Here is a 19,100-nt window from a genome sequence, read left to right as displayed (position 1 = left end):
CAAAACAAAGTTAGCATGCTAAGATAATGCTACTGCTAAGCTAATGCTAAACTACTGTACAATCTCATATCAGTATAATGTTTTACAAGGAATAGAACAACAAAACAAAGTTAGCATGCTAAGATAATGCTACTGCTAAGCTAATGCTAAACTACTGTACAATCTCATATCAGTATAATGTTTTACAAGGAAAGAACAACAAAACAAAGTTAGCATGCTAAGATAATGCTAATGATAAACTACTGCTAATGCTAAGCTAATTCTGATACTAAGTTAAAACAAAACAAAACAAACAAAACAAATATAGACTAGGTGTGCTTGTGAGCGGGGATGGTTGCTCGTCTCTGTGTGCCCTGCGATTGGCTGGCAACCAGTCCAGGGTGTCCCCCGCCTACTGCCCAGAGCCAGATGAGATAGGCGCCAGCACCCCCCGCGACCCTTGTGAGGAATAAGCGGTCAAGAAAATGGATGGATGGAAATTGTGCAGTTCTTGCTAATAAAGTGTGCTGTGTGTGTATCGTCAATTATTAACCTCAAAGTCAACACGGTAACATGTTTCCCAGCAGGCGTGAGGAACTGCTAATATCATTATTTGCCTGAGGATTTTAAATGGTTCAGAGGAATAATGAGAGTCACACACAAGGACACATTTCAAGCTGTGAAATGACTCGGACAAATTAGGTTGGGAATAAGCGCAGCGGCGAAATCCACTTCTCACCCTGCCCATGGCCTCGGCGATGGACTCCACCATGCCCCCGACCATGCCCCCCTCGCTGGCCGCCTCATTCAAAGTCACCATGATGTCGTCCACAGCCTCTTTCATCAGCTGGGCCGCTTCGGAGATTGCGTCGTGGGTGTGGGACGCCTGGGGATGTTGAAGATTAAAACCAAACATGACTGTGCTGTAGCTCTAATTGAGCTGGAGGACTCTTTAGGCGCTTCAATCAATCAATTGTTGCGTGATCAAGTGTACTGTGCGAGCCTCTATCGCACACTCGCAGCGTGCGTCGCTTTGCGCCTGCTGGCCACTACTAAGACATAAAAATACAGTAAATACACATATCTTGTGTTTTACAATACCTAACTTATTGATAATTAAATAAGTACCCTTCGGTTAAATAAGTGAGGCTTGAGGTGAAAATCTTCATTAACCGTGTGCATTCGCCGGGCCTAATCAATTAAATGAGCGCGAGTCCCATCTTGAAGGTCATCATTCAGTAGCAACGTGCGTGTTCCTTGACTGACATTGTGTAGTGTAGCTACGCTAAAGTGAAAAGTGAATATATCGAAAGACAGGGCCCACTCTCATTCATTTATTTGTATATGGACCTGACGATGTGTGCACGGCTGTTGAAAATCTCTACCACGAGCTTCATTAAATTTCACCCACAGGAACATATGAAATTAGAAATGTGGTAAAGTATTATTGTAAAACCCAATATATGTGTACTGTATATACATAAAATAAAAAAAAATAAATGCCAAGGGCATTTTAATGATTTGTGTAATTCTTGGCTGCTGAGTCCGATAACAACAGCCATTTCTTTTTAATGGCTCTAGTTTTAGAGAGATTGATATTTTTGACAATTCATTAGGGGATATCAAAAACACTTGTTTTTCATTCTCCAATAACAGTGAAAATTGTTTGTTGCTTACTGCTAATACTGCCTATTTTTCAGGGTTTTTTTCCCGACATTTTAGATAAATCTCTCCCCATAGATTTTGGCACAAGTGACGTCATAGCGATTTTGCTGGCTTAAACCACACATTTGAGTGAGCCTGGTTTGTTAAAAAAGTAATCGGTAGGAATGTCAGGTTGTCATAGTATCAATGTCTGCAGTCATTTTTGTCTGTAGAACTACATTTGAAAAGTAATCCGATGGCTTTCACCGTCTTGTTTGCTTAGCAGCTAGCTAGCAACTAGCTGCTAAACACTGGAGATGCTAGCACTGGAGCCAGCGCTGAATGCTGGCAACAGGAGCTGTGTAATACAATGTTAGTGTAATATGCAGTTTTTTTTTAGCGTCCTTAATTAGCGATTGAACTTGATTTCAGGACGACGTGTTGTTCACGTTGGCAACATTTTACAAGACACCAAAATGAGAGTGACTCAAAAACAAGTAAAGTCAGCGGTCTCTTGTTCGCTTAAAACCAGGAAATGGAAGTGTGCAGTGTGGTTCCTTGCCATATTGCTTCTATTGTAACCGTACAGCGTTGAAAAGATGTCATGAAAAAGCAACAACAAAAGGTGGAACCGGGATGCTTTGGAATACAACCGGCATGTTAGAAAAGGGGCATTTGAAGCTAGCTGTTCTAATAACGATAAGAGTATAATGGGCTCAAAAGTTGTATTGAAACATTAGGGAGGCAGAACATTTTTAAACATGACATCAAATGCAAAACCTGTCAAACAAATGTAGCTCACACTACTAATGGTAAAAATGATCCACAAGAGTGACACCTCTTGTTTTAACTTCTACTTTGATCCTGTTTCTCACACTAAAGGCAGACCAGTCCAATTACTGTAAGTGTATACTGTCTGCATCATTAGAGCAGGGAGGAAGAGCCGCTATACCTTGACAGGTCGCAATAAAACTCTGTAACAACTGAGCAACTGACTTATAGCTGCACATTAGACAGAAAGGACTTTTCATGGATTAAGAGCAGCTTCCTTGTCCTCATGCCCACAGCAGCCTGCTCAAAATCATTTGACGAAGCCCAACAAACACATCAGGGATTCTCTGGCATATAAAATGCAGAGGCGGCCATCTCTGCCTAATTTTGGACCACGTCCCGCTCTAAAAGCAGTAGTGTGAGTGGATCGATTCAAATAATGATGAGATGTGTTACTTAACAAAATACATTTAATGGAATTTCAACCAACGTACTAATATAACGCACCTCCAATTTGTTTCAATATAAATAATCTTTTGTGTTAACCGTGATTAACTGTACAAGGGGCCATTTATAGGAAGTGAACAAAAACTTTTGCTACGATAATAAAGTATTTTTTATTTACTGAACAATGTTGCCCTTTGACTTCCCTTTTGTTTTTGGACTAAACCAGGGCCTCAAACTCAATTTATGTGAGGGCAGCAAAAGGTAGAGTCTGGGCAACATCAAGTATATCACAAAAAAGTAATTCAAATATTCAACAAGGGCCAACTAATTCAATCTTGTCCATCTCTATTGATAACAGCATGTCTTGTTGAACATATTGATTACCTCTGAACTCAACAACAACAAAAAACTCTGTCTCCTGTTTTTCTTAAAATTGGCTGTTCTTGTCGCCAAACATCACGGCAGGATTTGAAAAAGACATGACTGGGTGACAAGAAAATCTCTTCTTTCCACTTGGTGTCACTTCAGATTTATGTTTCATCAAAAGCTGTCATGAGCCTGAGCTATGGTAGCCCAGACGTGATTAAAAAACATACATAAAACGCCCTTAGCAACGACACAGCAAACATTAAACTTTAATGTTAAGTAAAGGGGGGTGGGGGGTGGGGAGGGGGCACAAAATTCACCTTGCGCCCAAAACAAAGGCAACAAAGCACAAAAACGCTTTTAAAAAAAATTCATGAAAATGCATTCATATCAGGCAATTTTATAATAAATCAACCTTGATTACTAAGAACTAGCAGTATTTATATCATCGGTACTGGCCAGAGGTGAGGTGGCAGTAAGTGATTTAAGAAAGTCAAAATGGTACCAACTGTCATGTTTTGGTTCCATGGGGTTAGGTTTTGTTTGGTTTTAGGTGTTTGTAGTGTTTGTCCTGAGGTCTCCCTGTGTCTCGTTATCGTTAACCGAGTCCACCTGCGTGTCTTCCCTTCCCAGTATGTGTGACCAAATTAGTGCCCTTTGCCTGCTGTGTTTCCCAGGTGTGTCTTGTTAGTGTCTCGTTAGTGTTGTATTTAGTCAGTGGGGTTTGTTCACACGTCGTGGTAGCATTGCATTGTCTTGTCTTGTCCTGTTGAGGTGTGCTGTGCTGGTAGTGTTTACGTCTAGTCAAGTTTCTCCACGTCTAGTCAAGTTTCTCCACGTCTAGTCAAGTTTCTCCACATCTAGTCAAGTTTCTCCACGTCTAGTCAAGTTTCTCCACGTCAACTCAAGTTTGTCCACGTCAACTCAAGTTTGTTCACGTCTAGCCAAGTCTGTCCACGTCTAGGCAAATCTGTCCACGCTTAGCCAAGTTTGTCCACATCTAGCCAAGTTTGTCAACATCTAGCCAAGTCTGTCCACGTCTAGCCAAGTCTGTCGATGTCTAGCCAAGTCTGTCCACATCATGCCCAGTCTGTCCACGTCTAGCCAAGTCTGTCCACACTAGGCAAGTCTGTCCACGCCTAGCCAAGTTTGTCCACATCTAGCCAAGTCTGTCCACGTCTAGCCAAGTCTGTCCACGTCTAGCCAAGTCTGTCCACACTAGGCAAGTATGTCCAAGCCTAGCCAAGTTTGTCCACATCTAGCCAAGTCTGTCCTCACTAGGCAAGTCTGTCCACGCCTAGCCAAGTTTGTCCACATCAAGCCAAGTCTGTCCACGTCTAGCCAAGTCTGTCCACGCCTAGCCAAGTCTGTCCGCATCATGCCCAGTCTGTCCACACCTAGCCAAGTCTGTCCACATCATGCCCAGTCTGTCCACGTCTAGCCAAGTCTGTCCACGTCATGCCCGGTCTGTCCACGTCTAGCCAAGTCTGTCCACGCCTAGCCAAGTCTGTCCGCATCATGCCCAGTCTGTCCACGTCTAGCCAAGTCTGTCCACATCATGCCCAGTCTGTCCACGTCTAGCCAAGTCTGTCCACATCATGCCCAGTCTGTCCACGTCTAGCCAAGTCTGTCCACATCATGCCCAGTCTGTCCACGTCTAGCCAAGTCTGTCCACATCATGCCGAGTCTGTCCACATCATGCCCAGTCTGTCCACGTTCAGTCCGCTCACGTCCCATCCGGTCTTCTACTTATTTTCAGTTAATAGTTTTTTTCATTTCCGTTTTTACTCCCGGCCTTGCTTTTCCGCCATTGGGTCCATCCCCCCACATCCACATACCCCCAACTTGACACCACTTGTACCTCAACTTGAGCCATGACAAACTCTGCACATATATTCAGTCCATATGAATGAAATTGACTGCTGATCACCTTTGGGTTGCCGCCACCTTCCTTGGCAGCGTAAAGCATCTGCAGGGCCGACTCCGACAGGGTCTTGGTCTGGTCCAGAATAGTCATTTGCTGCTGGTGGTCGTGCAGCTTGGAGGCCAGGCCGACTGATGCCACAATAAGTGGATCAAAGTAGCTAGCCAGCTGAGTCACCTAAGGTGAAATACAGTTAGAAGAGTCATCTGGGAAAGGATTGTTGAACAAGATAGAGTTGTATTTATCTAAATCCATAAGGGATAAAAGGATATATTATCAGAGCTGCACCTTGTGTCCCAGCTGGGCAGCTTCACCCCGGGCGGCTGTGGAGACGGGATCAATCAGATGCCCAATCTCCTGCACGGATGATGTCAGCTGTTCCTGGAGTGCCTAGTGAGTTACAAAGGCAGAGAGAATTATGGTATAAATCACAAGCGAAAGACTACAGATCCCATTAAGCTCTTTCACTCAGACAAGACGGAGCTGACGGGCTGCTTACTTCCATGGAGATATCATCTCTGCAGGGCAGGGTCTGTCCGACTGCAGCCAGGGAGGCTTGTTCAATGTCCCGGATACATTTATTGATGCTATCTATAGAGTAATCACACTCCTTCTGTCCTGGTGCCTTGTCCCTGGGGGGGGGGACAATATTTGAAGAAGAATAAAAAAATGTAGGCATGCTTGTTCCATTTGTTATTCTCTCTTTTTAAAAGAAGTCTGCATGTTCAACAAATAAATCAACAAATACATAGAGAAAATTATAAAATATATATGTATATATATGTTTATTCCAATTTAAAAAAAGGGAAAGCAGCACAGCTTTGTTAGAACTTGTTTGTCTAAACCATGAGACAAGTGATGTGTGAAGACCACATTGCCTTTTTGGAGTCCTGTCATCGGCAAGGTTGCCTAGCAACAGAGGAGCCCAGCCGTCTGCTCTAACAAGCTAACTGGTTAGTGGCTGCGCCACCATAATCATTCAACACAGTTAACTTAAAGCGATATAGGATTTAGTGGTGAACTAATAGAATGCGCACTACGGTGCCTCAGAAAGACCACATTTCGCAAGCCGACCGCGGATTACCGCCAATTAGCATTTGGAGTGAGTGATCACTCGAGCAGCCCGGTGAGAAGGAGCTAGCGGGAGTGGCAGCATACTTGCTGGAATGGCTAACAAGAGTGGCTAGCAAGAACTAGATGGAACGGCTAAAAACATCGGCTAGTGGAGAAGCTAGCAAAAGCTAGCGAGAGCAAAGCAGCAAAAGCCCAAATCATGGTCGACCCATTGGGTCAGACAATAGCTGCAAATGGCACCAGAGGCTAACTATGTTCATGAAATTCTTCGCCTGCAGGTATCAATACCTGAAAGATGGCAGTAATTAGCAATTACTAGACCTATTATTATATGTATAAAAAAAGCACATTCATGTCATATAACTTTTTTTTTTTTTTGCATATTATTGAAATCAATACCGTTTTTTTTTAAACAAATGAATTGATAGTTAACCACTAGTTAGCGCTAAATAATACACACTAGCCCTTTGTATTTAAAGATGGCTGAGTACTGATATGTTATTTCAAGGTATCGGTACTCACAATAGCCTCTTGTGTCCGTTCTACGATCAGGGACTAGAAATTAGAAAACTATAACATTGCCATTAAATTCATGCAGTTTTGAGGGCAAATGGGATTTATAGATCTTTCTTTAAAATGGTCTGTCATTGTTTTTTGGGGAAAGATTTATGTACTCAGTATCGATCTGAAAACAAGTGGTAGCAAACATCCCTACTAAATTGGAAGTGAAATTCCCCCACACTGTTTCAATATTTCTGTAAAGAATCTGTAAGCACTGACTCCAGTCTTTAGATATTGTGCATGGGGCTGGATAATAAAACAGTACAAGGATAAGAATGAAACTAAGATGGACACCACCTTTGATTAAATGTGTTACTGTTCTAAACCCTTGTGTATAAAAGCTGTCACACAGCTGTGAAGTGCAAATAATGACAAATTTAGGAATGTTCAACAACAATTAAATGAATACAAGGAAAGGAAAAATAACCATCAGCATGATGGTGACAAATATTACAAAGGGAAATGAGTTTATCATCTTTTCCCTTTTGTTAACTTTTAATTGGTTGTTTTGCTTTATCTACAAGTATCTCAGTTTAGTTTGATGCTGTTTTGTTTTTGTTTGATTTCCTCACATCTCTAGTTTGTCAAAGTGAATTGAATACAAAAGAAAATAGTTTTGAACCAACCTGATGGACGTGATGAGGCTCTTGATGGAGTCAGAAACGGTTCTGGAGTGACCAGCTAGTATCGACCAAGTGGGGGGATCTTTGGGGTTGAGCACCAACGACCGTGCCGTTTCCAAGAGGTAAGTGGAGCTATCAAGCATGGAGCGGGCTGAACGAACAATCGGCTCCTGGGCGACCGAACCCTGCGGAAAAGCCAACATTGGAGCAGGCGCAATAACAGCTGCGGTTAAAGGCTAACAGTGAGGCTCTAGCTAGCGATGACAGAGATGTTAATATTCCGTTTTCAACGGTGGAAAGATCAACCGAGCAATCGAACACAGGGATGAGATTAGAAAGACAGCTTTAGTGAGACACAAGAAGAAACACCTTCAGTCTTTATGATCCGAGGCAAAGCCTCCCTCGACAATTAGATTAACAAGATGAAGATTAGAGCAGCAGTAAGGGCGTGAGTGCCGTTAAACACTGCCCTCCAACAGATTACAGCCATAAAGCTTTTAGAGGACTCTGCGAGGACTTTTCCGCTCTGATTGAAAACATAAAAAAATGTATCTTTGGGATCCATTTCTTAGCATTACAAGAAAGGAGAAAAATCAACTCCAATTGCAGCCCATTTACAGCACAAAATTTTTCCGTATTTTTTATTTTTTTAGGGTTATTTTAAGCAACTAGCTGTGGTACGATGTCATTTAGTTTCTGAAAATAGAAGCATTTTTCAAAACACTGAGATCCGTCTTCGGTGTGCTGCAGAAGACAAATGAAATACATTTAGCATTCTAAGCAGTCACCTCGTTGCTGATTTGAGCCGGGATGCTCGCAAAATCAGGGTTGTTGGCAAAGGTAGACAAGTTTTCTACAGCCTCAAGGAGTGGAGTGGTCGCAACTCGACATTTGTTTCTGTTGTCTTCAGAAAAATCTCCGTCTAAAGCCTAAAAAACAAAGATATTCCTTATGAACCCAAGACAAATGTTCACAGCTAATTTCTGTATGGGTTTGACTTGTGCACAGAGAACTCCGCACGAGACGAAATAGATTTGGTAACAAATTCACACTCAACGTTTTGATCAGTTGGGGAGTTGACCTTGATGGTCTTGACAAGGTTGGCGGTGGTGTTGGCCACCTCTTTGGCAGACTGCACAAACTGTCTCCGGGCGACGGGGTTGGAGGTCTTTGAGGAAGCGAGGCGGCAGGCGTTGCACAAAGCTGATGTGTGCTTTGCTACTATCGTTGCCGCGGACAACACCTGTCAAGTCAAAGGAGGTAGTGTTGTATACAATTTTTATGATTCAGTGTCTACATCTGTGCACAATGGCCACAATGTTTTTTTGTAATGCTAGAGCATACAGAAGGCTTTGTTGCAACATCTTACCTGAAGAGGACGCTTAAAACAATGGTAGTTATTACAAAAAACGGCCAGCAGATGGCAGCAGAGTATAAGAGATCAGCCAGGGCCATGTTAAAACAAATCTGATTTCCTCAGTGTTTTCAACAGGTTGGTGAATAATGATGAAACTCAGCTATATTCTAATGCTAATTGCTGCAAAATGGAAACAGATGCAAATATAAGTTCATACCTGTGAGGGAGTACTAGTCGGGTCCACTAAGCTCTGACAAGCCATCTGTATGGCTTGGTGGGCTCGTGCAAACTGGATGGGGTCTACCAACCCTTCATAGCCTGACTGACTATTGGGATCAGACACACCTACAAGATAAGAGGCCTACAACAGAAATATGTACAAGTTAATCAAATCAAACTATCAGCCTGCTGGAAGACTTTATTAACTCAAGTTGTCATGTATGAGAAAATTAAGTGCTATTTTCATGGAGTAGTTCAATTTGGTTTATTGGTAGAGTTAGACAAAATGATTTATGATGACACACGATTTCCATATTTGTCCATTTCTCAATTGGGACTTACCATAATTGAACTCATGCAGTTATTCCCTGCATATTTCCAGTTCAGTATTTGTTTTTTGGAACCTTTATGGAAAAATGTCTTTTTTGTATTAAGTAGTACTTAGGTGCTATCTGGTGCAATCCAGGACAGGTCTTGTTTTTTTTTGTTTTTGTTTTTTTCCCCTCCTAGTTTTTAAGTTATTAATCGTTTTTCCCGTCTGCGTTTGAGATGTCTTGTTTTGTTGGTGGTCTTTGAATGCCGCAATCACAATAACATATGTGGGAATGCTGAAGCATTCCCACATATGTTATTGTGATTTTTATTCTCCACACCTTTTTGCCGCCTAACAACTCCCACATAATACTTCCAATTTACATTGTTCAAATGTCAACTAGCTTCAAAAATTCCCGCCTCCCGTGGTATATATATATTGTCTGAGTCCACATTACTTACAGTATTTGCACAATTTAACATTTAATATCAACTTTTTCCCATTCATTTTCAATGGGACAGTCATTGAACTTTTTCTAAGTATCACTTTCCACGCCCACTTCCATATATATAACTTATCATCATTGCCAGGTGTCTGATACTGCTTGGTGGCACAGTTGGTAAAGCGCATTGTCCAGTAACCAGGAGGTTATAATTTCATAATTTATCTCTCAATTTGCTTTCAGCATTACCATGCAATTTCTCCAGGAATTGCACTTAGTCTTGTTAAAAATAAAATATTGAATACAGTTGTTTATGTAACATGGGCTCATTATTGTGTACATGCTAGATGCATGGTGTTGATTTATGATCCTCTTCATTTTTGCTCCAATTGTCGCCATCTTATGGGCTCTACATGCAACTGCAAACCGCTTGGCTATCCCTCGTGAACATGGAATTACTGACAAACATTATTCACACAGTCAGTATAGTCGCAGAATAGAAGATTTCTGCACAGCATTTAAGCAGAAGGGGAAAAAAAAAGAAGAAATTTGCTAATTTTTGGTAATAGTAATAGTAATAGTAATAGGTAATAGATGCTACTTTTCGGCTGAAATGGGTGAAATTTTGCCCTTATTGTCATTATTTCCCCCCATTAAGTGTACTAAGAAGCTGTTCATTACCAATTTTTCTCCTCCATTTATAAAATGGAGGATTATATACTGCATGAATTTCTTCCAACTTGTTTATTTTTTAAAAATGAGAACATTTTGCTATCTCACCTGTCCTGCAGCCTCCGTCAGCCCACAGAGGGCCTTGGACGCCACACCTACACACTCGCCAAAAGCCACCACGTCACATGTCTTACAATGCTGAGAGATGCCTGCCATCGACTCTCCCAGGACCTAAAACAGGTCCAAACAACGGAAGGCTTTAAAATATTGGGTTATCAGCATAGCTTTATTGTCATTGTTGCCACAAAATTGAATAAACATTATTCTGACGAGGTCATACAGTCACAGAAATGTACTTTGAAGGCGTGTACCTTTGAATTTTCCATGACGCTCTCGATGCAGTCAAAGTAGGACAGTTCGTTGATGGGCTCACTGGGATTATCCAGGAGCCCTCTGACAGCCTATATGGACACACGTGCATGATTAGAACTGAAACGGTGATACTTTCGACACCATTATCAGATTCTGAATTAAATATGGAAAAAAAGAGCACTGTAAAATGATCTTCCTGCCATAAAGGAATTTTGTATTCAACACTTTTTAATGTTCGGCTTTATTGTCGTTCTCGTTCACTTGGGTAATTGAGTCTAGCTTAATGCTGACTTTAACATTCGTCTACAATGGATGATTCTGTTGACGTATCAGAATTTGCGCCGAAACGGCTTACAAGCAATCCATTTAAACTCAAGGTTGGCAATACAGCGTGATGGTATGAAAGCACGGCTACCTCCAACTCCCTCAAGGCGTTGTCACACTCCCTTTGTCCCGCAGCCTGCTGTGTACAGAGCGTGATCAGCTGGTTGATACTCTCTGTCACCGCCCTGAAACACACAGGCGACCTTTTCACTTACGTCACTCGCAACCTGCACTATTCATCGTATTTATTCACCGCGATAGGCTAACGCGTCGCACAATAACGCGCGGGCATGAGCAGGAGTGACAGAATTGTCTCGGGTTTGTGGTTCAGCCTTGCTGAGCACAGACAGCTTCCAGCCAAGGCTTCCATCTTCCTAATTAGACAGAGAGAAGTCAGTCAGGCCCAAAGCCCTTCGGGAAAAGCTGCCTGGCTTCTCTCCACAAGGAGGAAGATGACTCCCTGAAGCAACCGAATGGACAAGGCCATATTTAAAAAAAAAAAAGCTGAAATTGCGTTTGGGAATCATATGATGGAGGATATACCTGCGCAACCTAATAAGATCCGATTCAAGGGTTGTACCAAAAAATGTATACAAGGATCCGTACAAGCACAAGCATGCAGTAGCTCACCGTGCTGCAACTGCAAGGAGGTTCTTCGCATTGGCCGCACTCGGGTCGACAGACAGAGACTTGGCAGCCAGCAGAAGCTTACTGGATGCCATAGAGATGTTCTTCAGATTACCAATAACTTGGATCTGATCGTCCCTGCTCTGCAAAGCCAACAATAAGAAAAATGTGATTTTGAAGATCCGTTCCAAACTGTATTATATATATAATCAAGTTACAGTAGGGATGGATTGATTATCGAAATTTCTGCAGCGCCCTTTTTAAAAAAAATATGATAAGGATTAGTGTTGTTCCGATACCGATACTGGTATCGGCAGAGGCGCCGATACTGCATTTAAAGTGGTATCGGTATCGGTGACTACTCACAAGTAACATGCCGATACCATTAATTTCAACGCTAATATAGGATTTTGGATGCAGCATCTTGTGTCTTGCTCGTGCACGTCATTCACTGATGTGTGACATGCTCACTGCATGCCGATCTAAGATATCCTATTGGCCCTTGAATACTCTGAACCAATAGCAGGACAGCGTTTTCATGTTGAGAAAAAAAAACAACTTAGGTATCGGTATGGTATCAGTATCGGCCGATACTGCAAAGCTGTACTGGGGGAAATTCCAGTCGCAATGCAGCAGACACGTCCACATCAAAACTTAGCAGTAATACATTTAATAATAATGCATATATTTGTGGAGACTGGGATCAAGTTGTATTTTACAATTTTAAAAATGTGCAGAATTTCACTTCATGTTAAAAATTGTCACCAACATCTTACAAATGCAATAATGCCATCTAGTGGCAGAATAATGACCTCAACACAAATCAATCACACTCATTTTTTTTTTTATAGTACAGGACCTATTTTTAATTTTAACTAAATTTTATGAATTATTATGAAATTACTGTATCAATGACTAAAAGATGCAGACATATTTCTATTAGTTTAACATTTTTTTTCCAGTTTTATGTCAACATGAGTATGAAAATGTAGAAAAAAAATGATTATACATTTTATTGTAAATCTAGAACAGATATAAAATTTGCGATTAATCGTGAGTTAACTATTGAAGACGTGATTAATTACGATTAAAAATTGTAATTGCCTGACACCACTACTTGATAGCTTTTAATTTCATTGTAGACATTCTGATGACCCTGAGAGCTTCCTGCACTTTTTGTTAGTTTTGAAACAAAGCTGTCTATTCTTTGTTAAAATTAAGTAAGAAGAAGAAGAAATAATTTTTTTTTTAAATTATTTTAGTTTTTTTTTTTTTTTTTTAACAAACATGCTTAATTACATTTCAACAAAGTTATGGAGTGGTATATTTTACAATTTTGGGACCAATATTTTCCATTTTACTGCTAATTAATATCTTATATTATACTAAATAACAGACAAAAGTTGTTGTAATAAACGGTGACATTTTTGCAGATGTTGTATTTGGGCCCCCCACCACCTGTTTCATGTCCGAGGCTTATTAAAACTGGAGTATTTATGCTGCACCAGCTCGGATCCCTGAAGATATTCCCACACTAATGAACAAAATAACCCGAACATGAACATCACAAGATCTCATTACAGCTGGCTCTTGGGCAAAGCAATGTGCCTAAGTGAATTTGATTTATCTAATTATAAAACAAATTGAATAGTTGGTAATAAACTGACAAAAAGATGACGACTCCGGTTTCGTGGAGTTTTGGGTTTGGCGGATTTTGTATGAAAACGAAGCAACAATAGAACCCTCACGAGACTATTCCGTAGGCTTATAACGATGCTGAAACCTACTTGGGTGTGTCCTGCCATCTCGACGCCAGCATCCAGGAACTCATCAAAGTCTTGGCTGAACTTCCCGGAGGCGGCGGCCAGCTGGCCGCTCGTTCCGCGGGAGGAGTGAACGACCTCGCCTGCGGAGTGGTTGAGCTCCGCTGCTGTATGGTTCAGATCAGTCTGCGCTTCCTGGAACGTCTTACTGCAGGGAGGGAGCTTCAAAGACACACGGAAAAGGCCATCGTGGAGATGGCGTCATTGGATAAACTAAGTGCAATCAGCCTTCAATAAGAGGGTAAAGAAGTAGAACCTTTCAAGTGCTAACATGAAAAGAAATTTGACAAAATTGGAGCAGGCCTCACAATTTCCACCAGCAGCTTCTTGCTAGCTTCCCCGATGCTCCTGAGAGCCATGTCAACATCCTTCTGGCCCGGCAGGCAGTTCACGCAATTATTCAGCGAGTGCGACACAGCTTTGGCCACCTGAAACACGGAACAATCGCCCGTCACTGGACGACCATCAGTCATTCCAACAATGCGGCGCGTAACGCGACGTCCCACAGCAAGGTTGTGAAACATCTCCAATGCAAATTGGGCTCACAGTGCAAAGTAATCGCTGCCATTAATTTATGTAGCTGTCACAGACAAATGCCAGACAATATGTTTATTCCCTGTAGGGCCGCACGAGAATGTTTTACTCGAGCGTGCCGGAGAGAGAAGCACAAGGCAGGTGACGCAGAAGGAAAATAGCTCCACATGAGTGTTATAATAATTGCTGTGGGAAGGAGAAATGCTCACAGTTCAGAGGAGATTGTAACTTATTGCGATAGTTCTATGATAGGTGAAAGAACATAATTTTGAATGAGACCGAAACTGAATACTATTTAATATTAAAACCACAACCTCAGTGTTTTAAATGAATGCAATTCACTTATATTACAATGCTATTCTTCATATGACACCCAAATTGACCCTGAAACAAAAATCTGCCATCGAGTTGAGACATTATGTGTTTCAAACTGAGTGACACATATTTTGGTTATCTAGAAAAAGGTAAGGCAAGGCAAGGGAGTTTATTTGTATAGCACATTTCATACACAAGGCAACTCAATGTGCTTTACGCAAGGAAAGACAACACATAAGCATCAACAGTAGTTAACATTCAGAGGAAGAGAAAATAAAATTTACTTTAAAGAAAACATACATTGTCAATATTAAAAACATTTAAAAACATATTAAAACATTATTCAACAAACTTTAAAAACATCTAACATAAGAAAGATTAAAATAATAAGTATTTTTTTCCTCCTTTTTAATTATTATTTTTATTAATTAAAGCTGTTTAAAAGTCCCTAATCAAAGGTATGAGGAAAAAAGCAAAGTTTTTAACCTGGATTTAAAAGCATTAATACTCGGGGCTGACTTCACTTCTGTTGGCAGCCTATTCCATCTGTGTGCAGCATAATAGCTAAATGCCGCGTCACCATGTTTGCTTCGAACTGTGGGTTCCACTAGCTGTCGATCTCAGAGCCCTGCTGGGTTTGTACTCAATCAGCATTGGATATATTCAGGACCCAAACCATTAGTGAAAAAGGACATCAACAGCCATCAACAAGAAAATAATGCCAAATAAATAAATGTCAATCACCCTGACATATCATTGGCACAGATTAAAATGTTAATTAGTGCAATCAGTGTCCATCGTCTACTTGCAGAAAATGTAATTTAACCAATTATCATTATAAGTATGAAATAAGCATTCAGGTCTTCACACATTATGTACTCCTATTGTTTATTAAACTTATTAACGTTATTTCTTCCACTTTTTTAACATGCATCTACTTCCACATAATTAATTCATCAGATTAAAAAAAAAAAATAAAATAAAAAAAAAAAATCATATTTTTCACCCCCAAAAACTCCTCACTCATTTCTGAGATGGCGGTTAAGGTTAGGGCTCGAATCGTTCCTATTCAAAATTCAAAATGTTGAGCTCATACAATTCACCTTGCCAAGTCAATGTGAAAAATGTCACCCGCTCAAAGCCTTTTACTGTTCAACATAATTCTTCATTTTTTACCCCATTCATTTCCAATGACACATTCAACCGTTTGTTCACATTCTACATTCAAAATGATCAGTTCACCTTGGGAATGATCTCCAAAATTGACATGAATCCACAAACCAAAAAAAAAAAAATCCACATTTTCACTAACACATTGCACATTTTTCACTAATATCATTTCAACTAATTCTACATAATTAAATACAAATCATTCAACATCATTCCATATCATTCAAAGTTTTTCAATATCATTCCATATCATTTCAAAACATTTTCACCATCATATTGCGTGTTCTTTCTTATCACTATCATTTAAGAGCATTCTAAATTGTTCAATATCATTTAACATCATTCCAAATAATTCAATACCATTCGACAAAATATCATATCTCTCAACAACATTCCATCTCATTCAATATCATCCACTTTTATTTACTCATTCAACCTCTCAGCCTTACCACGCAATTTTTCCAGATATTTCAATGTCTAGTAAAACTAATTCATTTACCCATGAAATGATGATGTGTACAATATATACCTGTAATTACAAAATTAAAGCGACACAACCTTATGGATAAATCACAACAATGCACTGTGCAGGTTTGAGTACTAAGGTATTTCTTTTTCCTCTCCTTTTTATATCACTGCAATCTCATTAATGCATGAGACATAATGCATATTACCATAAATATCTGTAGCCATACAGCTGCTTAGTATGTAAAGCACACCTTTGATAACCTCTGTTATGATTACTTTCAGCATGGAAAAAAAACATTCATCCAACCAAGAAGGACTTATAATATGTCATATGGTCCTCCAAGAGGATTTGTACCTGTGCAAGTCGCTGTTGACTTTCAGCATCTCCGGGATGTACCAGGGCCTGATGGGCCTCATGGATCAGCATGGACGAGCCCTCCATGACACATTGAGCAGAGTCCAGCATTGCAGCGGCAGCCTGAGGCTCTTTAGTGCTGGCTGCGACACCTCTGGCTGCTTGTGCCAATGTCCTTAAAGCCTGAGCTGTTTCTCTGGCGGCCACACCTGTAAACAAAACACATTCATGAGGGAATTGCAGCGATGTCTGTTGAAATTGGTGAATGTACTTTATATATATATATATATCAGTTGTAAATATTAGGGATGTAACGATATCCAAACATCACAATATGATAATATCACGATATGAAGGTCACAATACGCTAATTATCACGATATTGTGGGGGGGTTTGGCGATATTTAAAAAAGGTCCCAATATTGTAAAAAAAAAAAAAAAAAAAAAAAAAAAAAAAAAAAAAGAGGGCTCATACTAAAAAAAAAAAAAGCACAATATTGTGCTTTTGTACATAAGAGCAATGCATATCAACCACCGACAATCTCTAATAACAATATTGAGGCACTTACTTGCTAATGCGAGCATACATTGATCGCTTCACAAGCAAATTAGGCTCCCCTTTCATCTGACATTTAGCATAGATTTTAAACATAGAAGGCCAAAACATCACTAATGAAAATTAAATTGCACTAATAAACTAGCCACTAGAGGGTGCTAGAACTACACAAATGGAAATCAACATGACTTTTTTTTAACAGATGTGTTCCTTTTAAATATTGTGAACATGACGCCGACGATATTGTGGCAGTTTTTATATCACGATATCACGATATTGCCCGTATCGTTACATCCCTAGTAAATATAGCGCAATTTTTTTTTTTTTTTACCCCACATAAACTATTTTGTACAAAAATTGGACACTCATTGTAAGTGTGATAACCAAGTAATTTATGTATTTTTTTTTTACTTTTGACCACTAAAAATGTTCAGTGGCATTACACCTATCCACACATATGTACTTTTTATTTATTCATTTATTTTTTGATGCCTTCTACGGACAGTTTTCTTGAGGAAAATCACAGAAATGGATTATCCTGTCAACTCAATTGAGATGTACTGTAACTCGGAATCCAGTGCTCAAATAGGTAATGATCTATGTTTACATTTAATGTTCTGGAATATTTCATTAGTCAAGATCGGCATTTTTAATTAATACCAGATTCACATGTATAGCATATATCATGAGAAGAGTTGCAGCGGCATTTCATTTTTAAAATGGGTTGATATTGCTTTAAGCAAGACAGACAGAGGCTTGCGATTACTTTTAATTCCCCCAATCATAGCTTTGCACAAAACCAACAAGCCTTCATAATAAAATGCCCTCTCCGTCCAAATGAATCAGACGTTATTATCAACATGGACTCACATGGGAGATGCTCTTAATGTATTATACACACTAAAAGAATAGCAGAAAATTGCAGCAAATTGCTTTAACCAGCCAAGAGGAGCCATTTGCTGATTGAATGTTAAATCTAGTGAAAATAAGATTAATGAGTAGCCAGCAGCACCCTGAGCTGCCTGTGAGCATTCATTGTTAGGAAAGACATTCTCCAAGACCTCATGCCTCCTCTGAGATCCCCAGTGGGACTGAAAAAAAGGCAAAGCAGTCTTTACATAAATCTGTGGAAAGAAGAAAAGTAGTAGTTTCCTCTTTCCTTGGAAGAGAATAGAAAAGAAGCCGGGAATTGTTACACTGATTATGTCCAACCTAACCTTGACATTTAGTCAGAGTGAATTTGTTCAATGAAACATTTCTCTTACCTGTATAATGCTCATTGCCTTGAGCAGCACAAGTCAGCAGTTGTGCCATGAAAGAGCCCACAGCCTTGGATGTGCTTCCCAAATCCTGAGCACACTTCTCCAACTGCGTGAACAGCAGGGCGCCCCAAAAATAATCTCAATTAAACTGGAATGACCCCATTGTGTGCTTTCGACAATCATCTTTACAATACGACTCCACTGATGGGCTCACCGAATCCCCAGGGAGAGGTTTGAGTTGGCTGTCAATAACGGACATCTTGGCATCCTGCAGCTCGCATTTGAGCGTCTGAACCGTTTTGAGGGCCGAGTCGATCTCCAGGGGACCACACGCTTCATGGGCCTTTAAACAACGCGCAGATGTCGCCGTTAGTTGCATGCTGCCCAACCAGACAGGATGCCATCGTGCAGGAAAAAAGTCGGGCCTATTAGCTCTGGTTGAGGTCAGACGACTGAGCACGTTGAAGTGATGACTGCGAACAACACGCCGAGATAACGCTCGCATCCGTAAAATGTCAGGGATAGATACCTTCTGGGTGGCTGTCCTGAGCTCTGCCAAGCAGGTTGCCAGGTTCTTGGCACACTGGCCCAGTTGCATAGCAGCAGCTTGGTCAGCCACCGTCGGAACGGCTGACTTCACAGACGCCACCATTTTGCTTCCAGGCTGAAGGAGAGCAAGGTCAATCGCACATCGTCAATGTAAGCGCTTCAAGTGTGATTTTTCTATGATGTTACTGTACGAAGGAAAATGTCACACCTGGAGGAAACTCTGGCTGGCCATGATGAGGGCAAGCTGGGCTCCAAGCTCTTCAGGTTGGGCTTGGCTGCTCCTCATGCCTTGCACCAACTGAGGAATGCTATCCGCGACTGCCTACATGTGCACATGTGCTTGCTTGTTATCA

The 19,100-nt window shown here is 40.6% G+C and overlaps 1 protein-coding gene across 5 annotated transcripts in view; it reads right to left on the bottom strand.

Annotated features, from left to right (window-relative positions):
- Window positions 1-19,100, bottom strand: part of tln2b (talin 2b) — a 122,023-nt gene that overhangs the window by 23,735 nt on the left and 79,188 nt on the right. For 3 of the 5 annotated variants that reach the window (XM_077516879.1, XM_077516878.1, XM_077516881.1), the window contains exons 23-41: window positions 18,956-19,069; window positions 18,728-18,862; window positions 18,413-18,541; window positions 18,202-18,304; window positions 16,381-16,589; window positions 13,847-13,966; window positions 13,503-13,700; window positions 11,719-11,858; window positions 11,180-11,273; window positions 10,764-10,853; window positions 10,501-10,623; window positions 8,964-9,107; window positions 8,447-8,632; window positions 8,178-8,318; window positions 7,393-7,574; window positions 5,631-5,763; window positions 5,420-5,521; window positions 5,138-5,308; window positions 719-865 (exon numbers count right to left, since the gene is read on the bottom strand). In XM_077516879.1, coding sequence (XP_077373005.1) covers window positions 719-865; window positions 5,138-5,308; window positions 5,420-5,521; window positions 5,631-5,763; window positions 7,393-7,574; window positions 8,178-8,318; window positions 8,447-8,632; window positions 8,964-9,107; window positions 10,501-10,623; window positions 10,764-10,853; window positions 11,180-11,273; window positions 11,719-11,858; window positions 13,503-13,700; window positions 13,847-13,966; window positions 16,381-16,589; window positions 18,202-18,304; window positions 18,413-18,541; window positions 18,728-18,862; window positions 18,956-19,069 — 2,661 coding nt within the window. The remainder of the gene's footprint in view (window positions 1-718; window positions 866-5,137; window positions 5,309-5,419; window positions 5,522-5,630; window positions 5,764-7,392; window positions 7,575-8,177; window positions 8,319-8,446; window positions 8,633-8,963; window positions 9,108-10,500; window positions 10,624-10,763; window positions 10,854-11,179; window positions 11,274-11,718; window positions 11,859-13,502; window positions 13,701-13,846; window positions 13,967-16,380; window positions 16,590-18,201; window positions 18,305-18,412; window positions 18,542-18,727; window positions 18,863-18,955; window positions 19,070-19,100) is intronic. The other 2 variants (XM_077516880.1, XM_077516882.1) reach the window with 1 other exon arrangement.

The sequence above is a fragment of the Festucalex cinctus genome, chromosome 3 (genome assembly GCF_051991245.1).
Source record: "Festucalex cinctus isolate MCC-2025b chromosome 3, RoL_Fcin_1.0, whole genome shotgun sequence".
Classification (NCBI taxonomy): domain Eukaryota; kingdom Metazoa; phylum Chordata; class Actinopteri; order Syngnathiformes; family Syngnathidae; genus Festucalex; species Festucalex cinctus.
The sequence above is the reverse complement of the archived record's forward strand: the minus strand, read 5'-3'. Positions and strand labels throughout refer to the sequence as shown.